Source organism: Triplophysa dalaica, chromosome 6 (genome assembly GCF_015846415.1).
Source record: "Triplophysa dalaica isolate WHDGS20190420 chromosome 6, ASM1584641v1, whole genome shotgun sequence".
In the NCBI taxonomy this organism is placed as follows: domain Eukaryota; kingdom Metazoa; phylum Chordata; class Actinopteri; order Cypriniformes; family Nemacheilidae; genus Triplophysa; species Triplophysa dalaica.
The window spans coordinates 7412599-7425572 of record NC_079547.1 but is presented as its reverse complement, the minus strand read 5'-3'; the positions used below and the strand labels follow the sequence as shown (position 1 = coordinate 7425572).

At 39.3% G+C, this 12974-nt stretch overlaps 1 protein-coding gene across 3 annotated transcripts in view; it reads left to right on the top strand.

Annotated features, from left to right (window-relative positions):
- Positions 1 to 12281, top strand: part of LOC130424914 (protein unc-80 homolog) — a 44991-nt gene extending 32710 nt beyond the window's left edge. For 2 of the 3 annotated variants that reach the window (XM_056750900.1, XM_056750899.1), the window contains 16 exons: positions 101 to 193; positions 351 to 569; positions 689 to 889; positions 1112 to 1235; positions 1607 to 1732; positions 1823 to 1946; positions 3951 to 4157; positions 4241 to 4425; positions 4501 to 4666; positions 4759 to 4938; positions 5115 to 5262; positions 5437 to 5493; positions 7857 to 7938; positions 8016 to 8127; positions 8205 to 8428; positions 11060 to 12281. In XM_056750900.1, the coding sequence (XP_056606878.1) occupies positions 101 to 193; positions 351 to 569; positions 689 to 889; positions 1112 to 1235; positions 1607 to 1732; positions 1823 to 1946; positions 3951 to 4157; positions 4241 to 4425; positions 4501 to 4666; positions 4759 to 4938; positions 5115 to 5262; positions 5437 to 5493; positions 7857 to 7938; positions 8016 to 8127; positions 8205 to 8428; positions 11060 to 11395 (2584 nt within the window). In that variant the 3' untranslated portion in view covers positions 11396 to 12281. The remainder of the gene's footprint in view (positions 1 to 100; positions 194 to 350; positions 570 to 688; positions 890 to 1111; positions 1236 to 1606; positions 1733 to 1822; positions 1947 to 3950; positions 4158 to 4240; positions 4426 to 4500; positions 4667 to 4758; positions 4939 to 5114; positions 5263 to 5436; positions 5494 to 7856; positions 7939 to 8015; positions 8128 to 8204; positions 8429 to 11059) is intronic. The other variant, XM_056750901.1, reaches the window with a different exon arrangement.
- The last annotated feature ends 693 nt before the right edge of the window (positions 12282 to 12974 follow it).

Sequence of the window (12974 nt, the reverse complement as noted above, 5' to 3'; positions counted from 1 at the left end):
ACACATGCATTTATTCTAATTACACTCTGACCCAAAGTCCTAGATGTTCCCTTTTATAGAGGTCATATGTAATTATTATTATGTAATTCTCGTTTCTTAGACCTATGACTGCGCCTCAGGTGAGTCGAAGTGATCAAGGCCACAAAGGAGCGACTACAGCCAACCACACCACGTCTGGGGGAACAAACACCAGGTCATTGCAGATATCTATCTGTATATATGAAAATACTAGACATGAGATGCGTACACTACTGCTAAAACGTTTAGGGCTCTTACTCTATTATTTATGCTGTATAGTAATTGACCAATTCATGAAGAATGATTGAAATTGATCTGATTTGACTCTGCAGGGATAACTTGCACCTGCTGGAGGAGGGTCAGGGAATACTGAGGGAGGAACTGGACGAGCGCATCGCACGTGAAGAGTTCAGACGCCCTCGCGAGTCTCTGCTTAACATCTGCACAGAGTTCTACAAGCACTGCGGCCCGCGTCTCAAAATCCTGCAGAACGTGGCAGGAGAACCCAGAGTCACTGCGCTAGAACTGCTGGATATCAAGTCTCATATGAGGTGAGATATCAGCCAGTTCAGTTTTTTTGTCACTGAGGAAAATACACAATACACAAAACATTTATTCAGTGTATTTTGAGAACCATAATAAAAATGTTTTATACCTTCATGTGTTTCAGACTGGCAGAAATAGCTCACTCGCTTTTAAAACTGGCACCTTATGATACACTAACCATGGAGAGCCGAGGGCTACGGAGATACATCACAGAAATGCTTCCCATCACTGATTGGTCAGCAGAGGCCGTTCGTCCCGCCCTCATCCTCATTCTGAAGAGACTGGACCGCATGTTTAACAAGATTCATAAGATGCCCACACTCAGGTGAGTTTACCGTAGCTAAGAATTTTGGGTCATCTGTCTGTATTTTACTTTGAGCCAGAGCCTCTTACATTAAAAGAAATGTAATTGTTTTGGCACTTCTGGACCTCTCACATCAAATCATCTAATGCAGTGTACCTATTGTGCTTTTGAATGCAATATGTTTTGATATTTTTCTCACACACTTTGACAAAATGATTATTTCCATGTGTGTTGTTTGGGTAGGCGTCAGGTGGAGTGGGAGGCAGCCAGCAGTCTTATTGAAGGGATCTGTATGACACTTCACCGACAGCCAATCATCTCCTTTCTCCCTCACCTGCGGTCTCTCATCAATGTTTGTGTCAACTTGGTGAGTCACAGGCACCTGCTGTTGATAAAATCTCACTTCACTGTGCGGCGTGTTTGTGCATGTGTGTGGGTAGATGGTGGATATATGGAGAGTAATGGTTTTGCGCATGACTGGGAACAATGTCCCACCAGGCTTTGTTGACATTTTAACTAAATTTGCATAGTTTCAATATGGATTAACATATTTTTCTAAGAATGTGTTTTTAAGACAATAGACCCTTACAATTGTGATTTATATGATATTGATGTTTTTTATTATATTTGTATAATTGAATTATGAACTTGAAATATATTTTGAAAAGTTATTGCTAATACAAATATTTATTTAGATGTATATAGATCTTTACAGTATATGTGTGTTTGTGTTTTTAGGTGATGGGAGTGGTGGGACCCTCTAGTGTGGCAGATGGACTGCCGTTGTTGCATCTGAGTCCGTATCTGTCTCCTCCTCTTCCCTTCAGTACTGCAGTTGTGCGATTGGTTGCTATGCAGATCCAGGTATAATCCAGTTCCTTCCTATAGATATATGTATTCTAGTTCATTGTAACTCTTAATTTATGATGGTATGTCTTAATCTCTCAATTCTAGGCTTTAAAGGAGGACTTCCCACTCAGTCATGTGATCTCACCCTTCACCAATCAGGAGAGACGGGAGGGGATGCTGCTTAACCTCTTGATTCCTTTTGTGTTGACTGTGGGCTCAGGAAGTAAAGGTATGCCTCATGAGTCAGTTAGTTATATTTAGGGGTGGGCAGAATGACCATCCACACCATGATCACGCCACATATGCCGCAGCTTTTTTAAATAATAATCTCTTCTTCTAGCACAGTGGTTCCCAAATGGGGGTATGCATACCCCCAGGGGTACTGCAGGGGTACTGCAGGGGGTACGTGAGAGAAACTGAAATTTAGGAATAAGTAATGAAAATCAATAAGTAAATAAATTATGATAATAGTATTGTTATATGAAATGAGGACTACAAAAATATGCAAAAAAAATTAATTCATACATTTAAAACGCATCTCAATTTATAAGATTTAATTTTTGAGACCCGAACCAGGAATCAGGAGCAGTGTCTGGGTGCGAAATAATGCAAGTTAGGAGAGGTTACGGTTAAATGTTAAAGAAGTGTTGATTTCCTGGACTGAAAAACACTGATTTACCTTTAACTGTTATGCATTGTACTTAAGAGATTTACATAGTTGCGTAAAGCTACATGCAGAAATGTTTATAAGCAATGAACCTGCTTGGGGGCATCAGATATAATAACTGTCTGACTCTCATTTCACTGTATTTAAATGCAAAATGTTGCGGTCTGGTCAAGGGGTACTTGGCTTGAAAAAATCATAAAAAGGATACTTAAGCAAAAAGAGTTTGAGAACCACTGTTCTAGCAAATATGTGGGTCCTCCATTGATATTTTCCACATTTTAGTCAAAAGTGTGGAATAGCATAATTGGAACAGTGTTACACAACTGTATGAATTATGTTGTGACTAAAACATTCGAGAAAAATATCTAAGCTATGTTAAATTCTAGCATCGTCAATTTTTATCTTGGCATTTTATCTGACAGCTTCTTTATGTCTCACCACAGGATGCTTTAAAAAATATTAAAGGAGCTTCCATCTATTCTGGGCTCTTATACTCTTAAAGCTAGGCCTTTTCTTTAAATGAAAATGTTTGTTTCTTAAACTGATCTGCATGACAGAGATTCATACCAGACTGGACCGCTGTCGCGTTGCGTCTTGCTGCATCAAAACAACTGTTTCAAATCGTTCTTAAGTGGTTCAAAAGCCTGTACATGAATAAGACCGTGATTATATAATGTTACGCTAGACAAAGGATGACAGATCAAAAGAATGCTGCGTTAGTTGCATAAAAAATATAATATGTGTTAAGATACGGTCACACCTGTCTTTTTGATTCAAGCTTCTGCTGCAAAGTTGTGCATGACGCTGTGTTCCTAAATTCAAATTTGGTGGAGTCTGACCTGCGAATTCGCATTACGTGAAGACATGCGGATTCGTCACGGTGTGACCTTTCTCTCCTCAGGCCGTGACCCTCCATTCTTGCACTAGTTTCCTTATATCCTTCTCCCTGCCCATATTCGTAGCTGCATCCAAAAAATATTTGCGTGCTCAAACTGAAATGTGATCTGGGCTTTGATCTGAAAAATTAAATGCATGCATTACCGTTGACAGCCCTAATTTTAACAAAAAAATTCTCATTTGGGCAGCTTGACGAATTACACATTTTAAAAAATAGAGGCGCTGAACGGTTCTTCACAGTGATGCCATAGGGGAATCATTTTTGCCTCCACAAAGAACCATTCAGTCAAAGGTTCTATAAAGAACCATCATTTTCTTACCTTTGGATGCTCTGAAGAACTTGTTTGCCACAAAGAACCTTTGGTGAAAAGAAATGTTCGTCAGGTGGTTCTTTATGGAACCATTAAGACAAAAAAGGTTCTTCTATGGCATTGTGAAGCACCTTTATAAGAATGTAGAAAAAAATAGTTGAATGTATAGACCGGCACAGTGTGACAGGTACACTCCAAAACAAAAGGTGCTTCAAAAGGCTCTTCGATGCCATCGAAGAGCCTTTGGTTCCACAAAAAACCTTTAACATCTGAAGAACATTTCTGTTTCTGTGGCATCGCTGTAAAGAACCCTTTAAGCAATTATATTTTTAAGAGTGTAAATATTTTGTGTTTATAGACAGCTCTCATCTGGAGCAGCCGGAGGTGTTTCTACTTCTGCAGACAGTTATTAACATCCTGTTACCTCCACGCATCATTAGCACCTCTCGCAGTAAGAACTTTGTGCTGGATGCCTCTCCTGCCCACTGCTCCACCCCAGGAGACACAGGGAAGGACCTGCGGAGGGAAGGACTCGCCGAATCCACCAGCCAGGCTGCTTACCTTGGTACTACAGCCCAAGAAGGAGGTGTATTGAATGTTTAATAAATACAACATACATTTCAACACCCTCTCTCTCTCCTTCTGTAGCTCTGAAGGTGGTCTTAGTGTGCTTTGAGCGACAGTTGGGTAATCACTGGTACAAGTTGAGTCTGCAGGTCAAGGAAATGGCCCTGCGTAAAGTCGGTGGCCTGGCTTTCTGGGATTTCATCGACTTCATAGTGCGCACACGGATTCCAATCTTTATTCTGCTGCGTCCATTCATTCAGTGCAAGGTGGGCGTTTTTATTTCATCTTTGGCGCTGAATATTAAATTGTGCCTGTTTTAAAATACGATTGTTTTTCTTTAGCTGTTGACCCAGCCAGCCGAGTCTCAAGAGGAGATCACCGCCCGTCACCACATCGCAGAGCAGCTGGAGCGTCGCTTTATCCCACGCTCCCTCTGCAAGAGCTCTTTGTTCGCCGAATTTAACAACGAGCTTAAAATCTTGAAAGAGGCCGTGCACAGTGGATCTGGTGAGAATGACTTTCTACGTACAGTATCGAACTCTTTTGTGTTCTCAACAAGAGATTTCAAAGCTTTCCTTGTTGTCGGCCACTTTCTTAAGCATACCAAGGCAAGACGTCCATCAGTACCGTTGGCACGTCCACCTCGGCATACAGGTTGAGTCTGGCCACAATGTCCCGCTCCAACACTGGTACAGGAACGGTTTGGGAGCAGGAGAGCCAACCCTCACGACAGCCCTCGCAAGACACGCTTAGTCGTACCGATGAAGAAGAAGAGGAAAGTAAGTCATCCTTTCTTTTAAGTCTTCCTTTTCACCATCAAGTGAATAAAGGCAAGCTTGTGACTTTGGGGAAAGTGGGTGTGGTTTTGGAAAAAGGGGAGTGCTTTTGGAAAGGGGGCATGTCTTTCAGAACATGATGCTGTAGCTTTAGTGAACATTCATACTCTCTCTTTCAGATGACTCCATAAGCATTCCTAGTGTGGTAAGTGAGCACGAGTCATTCCTCCCCAGACTCATTTCCCAGCGGCGCTTCTCGAGTCACGCCACAGGGTCCGTCGCCACTCAGCCTGAGCCAGGCATGAGCACAATGCTGCCCAGCCACAGGTAAACACACCTCGCAAGTCTAAAGCGCATTGAGATATTTTGCAACACAAACTGTCTATATATTTTTGCAAACTTACGGTATCTTTCCCTTTAAAAGAGGGCTGATCTACAGCGGGGGGGGTTGCATGTTTCTCTCACTATTCCCCTAACATTGTTCCCTGCCCGACTCTACAGTGAACCCAATGTGCTAGATGAATCCCAGGGGCTTCTGGAGGAGGGTAACCTGTCTAGGTACAGTGTCATGGCCCTGTGTGTACAGTGTCTCACCGTCTGTGTGCCGGGGCTGGGCCTGCCTTCCCTGTTCATCACATTCAACTCAAGTCCTTTTCTAGGATCTTTCTCTCATTCTTTCTCTCTCTTCTCAGTATCTTTCTCTATATCCTTAGTGCAAGAAATTAGAAGAGGAACGACCGTTTACTTACAAAAAAAAACTAGCACAAGGCCATAATACCGAGGTAAATCTACATGCTTTGTTTAGAAATAAAGATACCTAAATATTGCGAAAACTTTATAACCCATAAACTTTATCTTTTTATGAGCCAAAATCCGTCCCTGCAAAACGGCCTTGTGCTGTGTTCACACCAATCACCAAGCAGAAATAGATTGTTATTTTCGCGAGAGTGATGCAAAAAAACATCAGACTACGGGGAGTGTCTGTCACGATATGCACGGGAAGACATGGCAGGAGAACCCAATTGCATGCACAAGACAGACGTGAAGGGGTTAAACAGATTTTTATTATAACGAAAACAAGCACTACAAAAGGGCAAAACAAAAACCCACGAGGGGGAAAAAGGACAGGATACTAAACAAACTGAAACAAGGACACGGACTCACTAAATTAACAAATACTTTGAACAACACAAAACTAAACTTACAAGACACCAGGGTACAGGAACAAGGCAAGGTCATAAATATAGCACCACAGGGTAAGACCTTCACCGTAACATTAACAATGAACGCGCACTGGACAATGAAACATGAGGAGTATAAATAGGGAAACAAACACAGGATAATTAATAGGGACCAGGTGACACAGATCAAACACTAAGGGAAAGCTAACGAGACGGAAAGGGCGGGAACAGACGAGACTCGGGGAGAGTATGGAAAGCCACAAGGCCAAAAAACGTGTCTCCCCACATAAAGAGGGAACTCTGTTTTGGTTCTGCCTCAAGACCAAGAATTAGCCAAACATGATAGGCAGAACCGTGACAGTGTCTTTACGCGTCCGGACGTGTCAAACAGAAGGTGTCAATGAGCTCTTTGCGCGAAGTTCTCGCCTTGAGTTAAACCATTCAGGTTGCCCTTTGCGAGTTAGTGTCTATTTGCGTTTTTGCATTGACTCTGCATTGACTTTGTAATTTACTCGCGTGGTGGTTAAGTTAAAATAGCAGAACATGAGTGTTTTTTCACTGTAATATTACTTATGCAAAACTTTATAAAATGCAAAATGGTAACCTAATTCCCCAAATTTTAAGTGACACACTCCTTAAACTTTTCAGCGTGTAAGTAGACAAATACATTTATAAATACATGTTATGGCTTTTCAATTTTAAGAGGTGGTTGTGTATAGACCGTTTCATTGGACAACAAAGTGTTGGGTGACCACCACCCAACAAACCAAACGTGGGACAGGTGTGGGACAATGTGAAGGGTAGAATGAAACTGGGATATAATAACGGAATAAAACACCTTTCTATATTTTTTCTACCTTTTAGCTCCTAAAATTGTTTTGTTATTTAGTCTATTCCAACTACAACATAATTAAGGAATCTTTCAATTGTTAGATAGCATGAAACCATGTTATTGGTGATTTCAACTTAAGGTTAACTGTCTCTTTCAATTTTGGGAGGATCGCCACCCAATCTACTGACAGACAACGCAGCATCGTGATGACTGAAATAGCGTGCTCAAACATGTGGTCACAAAAGAGACTGTAATTGAAAAATAAAAATACAAGTATTATTATAAACAAATAAGGTGACAGTAATATAAAATAAAAGTGTAAAAAACTATAAAAATACTATCCACTTTTTCTTTCTATTTTTCTTTCTTCCTTTCACTTTTCCTTGGCTAGGAAAACCGATGCCCGTCTTCGTATTATCACAGTGTGGTACTCATGTCATCTCCAGTGAGCCTCATGCTGTCAATGTGTCCACTCATGTTTCAGGCTTCTTGCTGTTCAAATTGGAGTTCCTCTCCGGGGGGCCAATCTGTGGGGCTGGGGAGTATGGTCTGGCAGATGTAACGCAGATATAACATTTAGCAATTAAGAAGTCACAATTGACCAATCAATTTCAATTTTACTGTGTTGTGCAAATATTGATAGTTACTTCTTGCTCACACTGCCATACCAGCTCCTCTAATCCCCTTTGTTTTTCGTGGATGACATTGCAGGTCCTGACCTGCGATTCATGCTTTCTGATTTGTCCCTGTGTTTGAGTGGTGGAGGGCTGTGGACTGAGGGGGATTGGTGGACGGGACACATTTCCTATTAACTCTCCCGTCTATCAGGAGGATTTAACAGGGATTGTGTTCAGCCCTCTGAGCAGTTCATGCTCATCAGCATTGCGCATATGTGTCTTTTCCTAAAGGGTTGCCAGTGTGCAGAGCGAACCAGGACAGCAAAATCTGCTAATCCAACCTCCGCTGGGACGTAAGAGAGGACTTAGGCAGGTGAGGTCTCTCAACACTCATTCTGCATTCGGTGCGTGTCTCAAAGCCGTACGACTGAGGCATTGTGTGTATTACAGCTACGGCGCCCCCTGCTGTCCATACAGAGGGTGCAAGATGGAGGGCGTCAGGGAGCTAGACTCTCAACAACCAGGAGGAGCATTCAACCCAAAAACAAACCAATAGACAGGGGTGTGTGCTGCTTTTACAATACATTGAACATATACGACATGTTATTATGAAACTTATCTTTGTCCTTTTTTCTAAAGCATCAGCCCATGGTGACCAAAAGAGGTTTGTCACTTTTACCGAGACCCAGCAGGAAGTGGCTGGTAGATCACCCTCTGCCACACCCAGCCCTAGTAGTGGCCTGCCAGGTGGCGCAGAGGTCGGAAGGCGGAGCCATGATGCAGGAGGGCAGTCTCCCTTCGCCCGATCAGACTCCTCATCACCCAGCATCAAAACTGCCCAGCACAGCCCAGTGTGGCCACAGGTATTTTTGGAAGTATTAATACGATGGTATTTACTGTAACAAAAGTACAATGGTAATATCAGACACTATTGTATCTGTCGGCCTGTGGTCTGGTGGATATGGTGTGCTGCAGCACTTCGAGCGAACCCGAGTGAATTAACAGAGAGTTATATGGGTAATAACCATTCTGCTTGGTTATAATTGATGTATGTACAGTATAAGCATTAGTTCTCATGTAAATATGTTCATATTAATGTCCTTAACAAAGAGTTTATTCAAAAAAGTGTCTTTTGACACTTTTAATGTAGATGTAGTATTCTAATTGTACTTGGCTTGTACTGTAGTTATGTTTACTCTTTTGATTGAGTGGCTTATTGAATATTAAAATATATATATTAAAGAGTAAACTATACTAAAAAGTAGGATTGTCACGGTACCATAAACATGTCTTACAATACAATACCAGCTGAAGTATCTCGATACCATGTAGTATCAAGATGCTGTGCCATATAATTCCAATCTATACAAAAAACACAAATTTACATAAACATTTTGTATTTACTATAGTAAACTGTATTATACTTTGCACTAGAATATGTTGTTGTATTCACTGTAGTAATTGGATAAATTGTAGCAAGTACTTTAGTAAATATTTAGGCTACTATGATAAGACTCAAAAACACTAGTGTCTATGAGTTTTAGTAGTTTACTGTAGTTAATACTAAAGTACACTAGATCATTTTTCACATGGGAACTAATTCTAATGTGGGACAAATTTCATTGGTACAACAGTCTTTATAAAGGATAATATTAGACTAACTCCCTTAAACTTAAATGCAGAACTATGACGTAAAATAGGTGCCGTAAATTTTCCAAGGAGTTAGTGAATCATTTGACCAACTCGTTCAAATCGCCAATTTGAATCATTTACTCGTCCGAGTCATTCAAATCACACATTCATTTAGGAGATAAAAACCGTAGAACGGCAGATGTAAGTGTTCAAATGAATATTAATGCGCATATGCAACATTAAATACGGTACTACGATGCTGTCCTTTAAAAAATAGAGAGGCATCGCGGGAATTTTGAAGCTTAAGCACCTCAAAAATACAGCTTACTAACACAATAAAAACATAATAAAAAACATGATTTTTGAACATATTTATAAACGGAGTTATCTCATTTTGGAACCAAACTCTTCATTTATTAAAGTAGCACACAAGCTGTGTCTCAAATGACATACTTTACAATGCACTTTTATTACTCAATCATGTAGTGTATGGATTTCAGAAGGGTAGTATCGTCCCAAATGAAATACTAAACACTTTTATACTAACGGGAAGTATACCGTTTTCCCAGATGAGCGCAAATGACATCAATCACACGGCACGATGCGTGAGAAAAACAAACTTGTACATTGTACATTTAATGTAGTTTTCATCGTTTTTTCCCAGCATTGCTTTAACCATCATCATATTGAAACGTTATAACTCTGTAGGAGAGCAGTATATGAGAGCAGGCTCTCTTCTGCTGCTTAAGCGAAACTGCGTGAAGTGTCCACAGTTCCACACAAAAAGTGCATCATCCGGGTACTTAACGTGCACTTCTTTTTTTAGAATTTTCAATGTGAATACACTACTCACACTAATAATATATAGAATAGTGTATAAGTGTGCGATCTGGGATGCACTTACAGTATACTTAGTATTTAGAACTTAGTATAAAGAAAGAAGTAATACACAGTAAACTACTAGTACATTGATTACATTGACATTTATGCATTTGGCAGACGCTTTTATCCAAAGTGACTTGCATTGCATTGTCCTATCCATTTGTTTCTAAGTATGTGCAATCCCCTGGGTTCAAACACGCGACCTGCCGTTGTTAACACAATGCTCTTACCACTGAGCTACAGGAAAGCTCAGTGGTTAAAAACTACATAAAGTCTAATAGATAAATATAAATTTGATTTATTTAAATCTAAAGTATACTTAGTATTTTATTTTATTTTTTTCATTTTTTTTCATTTAATTTTCAATTAAACATTCTTAATTCTTACAATGACATTCAAAACTGCTCCGTCACACAGCTAATATTAGAACAAAAACAACAACATATCTTGGTTCTAGAAAACAGAAAAAACAATGTTACTCACATACTTATCCCACTCAAAGCAACCTCCTCTGGGAGATTTTAAGATGATCTTTCTCTCCAACGACTCTCTGCTGGAAAGTATCTCCATAGATATCTAAGAGTTTCTCTGCTAAAAGCTTTAGTACCGCAGGTCCTAACATACCTCTGCTGAAAAGTCTTCATAATATAAGCGCAGGTCTTGCCTGACATTTATCCTTCTTTTGCTTCTCAAAATTTGAAGACCTTTTATTTTATGTAATAAATAAGACAAAACTCTTTCTACAGTCTGCGTCAACATGAGAACGACATCTTTTTGTACTATGGTGGCCACCGTCTTGTTTGGACTGAGCGATTCATTGCAAATCTATAATACAAGGCTAGTGGCTGCTGTAAATCCAAAACTGCACCTTTAAAATTAAAAAAGTATACTTATTCAAAATGAACTTGGAGTATACTTATATTTTGTGGAGCTCTATTTTCACGGTGAGTGTTAAAGCATGTGCTCTGTTTCCACTTTAGGTCTCTCAATACGAAAGGAAAGATCAGGGGAGTGTACGAAGCAGTTTGTCTCCCACGCCTTCCGTCACTTCGGGCTCAACCTCCAGAGCCTGCTCTCCTCTTCCTCCTCCCCTCCCTATATTTAGCACCCCATCCCGACTGGCTCCAACCCAGATCAGAGAAAGTCCAGAGGACGAGGAGACTTCTGGGCTTCTGCAGAACACAGAGACCACTTCCAGTGTAGAAGAAGAGCATGGCATGGAGAACCCCCTCCTGAGGTCGCTGTTTTCAACCCACGCTCTCTCCCCACTTCCACTTTCACCTGTCGATCTGGATTTAGATGAGTCTCATGTCTGAGGATGCTTAGGTTGAGGATATAAAAGCGCAACACTGCAACACCCTGTGATTCTGTGCTGTTCTTATTTAATGTAAATCATACACAGCTCCCATGGAACATTTGTAATGTCTATGGTATTTACTATGGTATTTATAATATTTAGTAAGTATTTATGACGCACTGTGCATCATTTTATCAGAGGATAAAAGCTAAATATATATGTGCCGCATAATTCTGTATTTTCCAAACTGTCAAATCAAATGTTAACGTTATGAAGAGATTAGCAAAGTATTGTGTCAAAGTCATATATTCACTAAAGAAACTAAATGTTGAATAGAAGTATTCTAAATATTTGTCACCAAAGTATTTATTTAGAGGACTATATATATATATATACAAGTGATATGAGAAATATGAGATATATGAGATATTTAAAGTAACTATTATAAATTTTTTATTTTCTAAAAATACAATGCTTGTGTAATATTGATGCCAAATTTGTTGCCAAATATTTGTTGGTCAAGACCAATTTACGGACCTCAAATGTATGGATTAATTTACACAGAATTACAGAATTGGATGTTTTTTGTATTTAGGATCCACATTATCAAACTAAAGGACTATCGTAAACAGGAAGAGAGGACATGAATTATTATTCTAAGAATTTTGTTCTGATTATGTTTTAGTACGTCTCAGTTTTGCCTCATCTAAACCACTAAAATACAATTAAACCGATACCTCAGATAATGTTTCTCTTTGCCATGTGTTAAGATTGAAAAGGATTGGCAGGGTCTGTTAAAAATAGAGCGATTGTGCGCGTATTTGCTTTTTTGTGCGCTTGGTGGTATGTTGTTGTTTGTAATGTGCTGCTATCTGTTGGATTTGTGCAATAATAAACTATAATGACAAGAAGAGGTCTTGTTGGTCTATCAGCAGGGGTTTAATTCAATATAAACAAATTATTCAATATTTTGGCAAATACATTCTCTAACAATTGTTATGTCAAGTTTTGACAAAAAATGTCACATCCTTTTAAATTGCTATAATGTATTATAATTTAAGTATAACTAAATTAAAGTGTACAGTTTCTTTATACTAGAACAGTTTATTTATACAATGTGCTTGTTAAAAAATGTAATATAAATTTGGTTTACCAAAGTTTTGGGTGTCAAGATACCAAAATAGAACTTAAAGGAGTACCTCACTTTCGAAATAAATTTTCATGATAATTAACTCTGTTCTGTGATGCGCGTTCATGACTTTACATAATACGTTGAAAAGGTCACACTTCGTACCAAGTCAGTGTTTTCAAGTTGAACGTGCAAGTTTTCAACGAAATGATGTATTACGTGAAGTCATGAATGCACATTGCAGAACAGAACAGAACAGAGCAAGACAAGCATTTGTGTTTATACAGCATATCATTTTTTTTTTTTAGAAAATGACAGATCATTTCGCTAGATAAGACCTTTATTCATCGTCTGGTATCGTTTAAAGCCCTTTGAAGCTGACCTGACACTGTCATTTTGACCTTCAAGTCCATTTAGTCCACTACATGGAGAAAAATCCTGCAATGTTTTCATCAAAAACCTTTAATTT